The sequence below is a fragment of the Capsella rubella genome, unplaced genomic scaffold (assembly GCF_000375325.1).
Source record: "Capsella rubella cultivar Monte Gargano unplaced genomic scaffold, Caprub1_0 scaffold_6, whole genome shotgun sequence".
NCBI lineage: Eukaryota > Viridiplantae > Streptophyta > Magnoliopsida > Brassicales > Brassicaceae > Capsella > Capsella rubella.
In genome coordinates, this window is record NW_006238918.1 from 16,100,756 (window position 1) to 16,102,663 (window position 1,908).

The 1,908-nt window shown below is 33.0% G+C and overlaps 1 protein-coding gene and 1 long non-coding RNA gene across 2 annotated transcripts in view; one reads left to right on the plus strand and one right to left on the minus strand.

Moving 5' to 3' along the window:
• LOC17884296 (uncharacterized protein At2g29880) overlaps positions 1–847 on the minus strand; it is a 1,674-nt gene extending 827 nt beyond the window's left edge. Inside the window, exons 1-2 of the mRNA XM_006290170.2 lie at positions 814–847; positions 19–370 (exon numbers count right to left, since the gene is read on the minus strand). Of these exons, the coding sequence (XP_006290232.2) occupies positions 19–363 (345 nt within the window). The 5' untranslated portion in view covers positions 364–370; positions 814–847. The remainder of the gene's footprint in view (positions 1–18; positions 371–813) is intronic.
• Positions 848–1,277: 430 nt separating this feature from the next.
• LOC111830138 overlaps positions 1,278–1,908 on the plus strand; it is a 1,334-nt gene continuing 703 nt past the window's right edge. The window contains exon 1 of the long non-coding RNA XR_002833509.1: positions 1,278–1,836. This is a non-coding gene — a long non-coding RNA (uncharacterized LOC111830138). The remainder of the gene's footprint in view (positions 1,837–1,908) is intronic.

Genomic DNA, 1,908 nt, shown 5'->3' on the forward strand with positions numbered 1-1,908 from the left:
AAAAAAAATTTGAGTTACCTTCTCGTAATCTTCCCACACATGTTCCGGAGCTGTAAACTTTTTAGTTATGGGATCCCACCCAAATCCAGAACTAAACTTAACCAGGTCTTGCATGCAATTATAACGATTTCTCAAATTCCTACACTTACTTTGATAGTTATTATAAGATTTATCACAGTGAAGTGCAGAATTCAAAACAGGCAGAATCTTTTTCTCGACTGTCAGCTTGCTAATACAACCACTTGCATCACGCCAACCTTGTTTGATACCCTCCGTGAGGAGTTTTATCAACATTTTTGTTTCTCGTGCATTCCACGTTTCATATGATCCTTTTTTCTTTCCTTGTGGTTGTGAATCTCCCATTATGCTTCTAGTAAAATGACATCCCATTATACATCTAGTAAAATGACATATTTATCAAATATAAACATATAACATAAACTTATAAAATAAAACCTATAAATATTAATATCAAGTATCATTTAAGAATACATATAGATTATGGATAAAACAAATAATATAATTTAGTCATGCGGCAACGAGAGTTGAGAGACACAAATGACATCAGTTTTTACGTATCCTTCCCTAGTTTTTTAATAACAATCTCTAAAATCTTCTTTAGCACCTAAAAACAAACACCATACTTTTTTGTCATCATGTATTTTGCTACTTTATCAAACAAATATCTCATTTACCCACGTATAGATCATCGTATAAGAATACATATAGATTATGTATAAAACGAATAATATAATTTAGTCACTGATAATAAATGATAACTAAATAATTTAAGAAAGCAAAAGATGAACTTACACGTCCAATGACCAATGAGACTGAACAAGATAGTACTATATAACCTACAATTGTATTAAAGTAAGATAGAAAATTGCCATAGAAAAAGAACTTAAGAAAAATATAGGAGAACAATTACTTAAGATTGTAGTGGTGTGCACCTGTTATTTTCTGTTCTACTCTCATTTGACGTTATATAAAGATGATGTTTAAACAAGTTACCTAATTTAGTGGCACTAAAAAGTGAAGAGAGTTGAGCAAGTGGAATGAAGTTTGCTATATTAGTGGCACCAAGTTTTCAAAGACTTGAATGAGGGAGAGTGGTCAATCACGTGTAATCAAAACAGAAAATCTAAAATAATATAAATACATATATAATATTTTTCAACTATCTGTTACAAAATTAAAGATTTTAGTTAAGTTTAAGATATTTTAAGATTTGATTTGATCAATTAAAAAATATTTTAAAAGTTTACGAGCTACCCTCAGAAAAAACACGACGTAAGCTACTCTTTCTCCTCTGCTCTCGTCCATTTCACTTTTTCTTCAGAGGCTCTTTAACCAACATGCATGGTTCAGCCTTCTTCTCATCTTGGGACTTTGAAAAATTCACCAAAAAAAAAGTGAAATAATAACCCAGTTGGGTTTGTGGTGGCAACGACATGCCAATATTATTTTAATCGATTCTCTTGCAAAAGATTTGTTTGCCATGGTCGTCTCATATTATATACAATAAGCGATGATTCAATCAACATGTTTCATCTCTACTTATACGATCCGTCTAGTGCAGTCGCTGACCCTTGTTCCTCCTTCTCATGCTTTACATGCTCTTCTCTCGGCTGTGTCACCGGCTTATCTCGTGGCCCTAATCTATCCGGTTTTCTATCCCCTTCCATCTCCAATCTTTTTTTTTTTGCTAAGAAAGTTAATATCATATAAAGATAAAAGACACGGGAGCAATACTACTGCAAAGAGAATGTATTAAGAGAATAAAGGAAAACAGATTTTCCTTATCTGAGAATGACAACGTTGTCCCATTGCTAGGTAAGATCCAAACTCTCTCTCTCTCTCTCTCTCTCTCTCTCTCTCGGGCACGGCTTGTAATCTCTCTCTCTC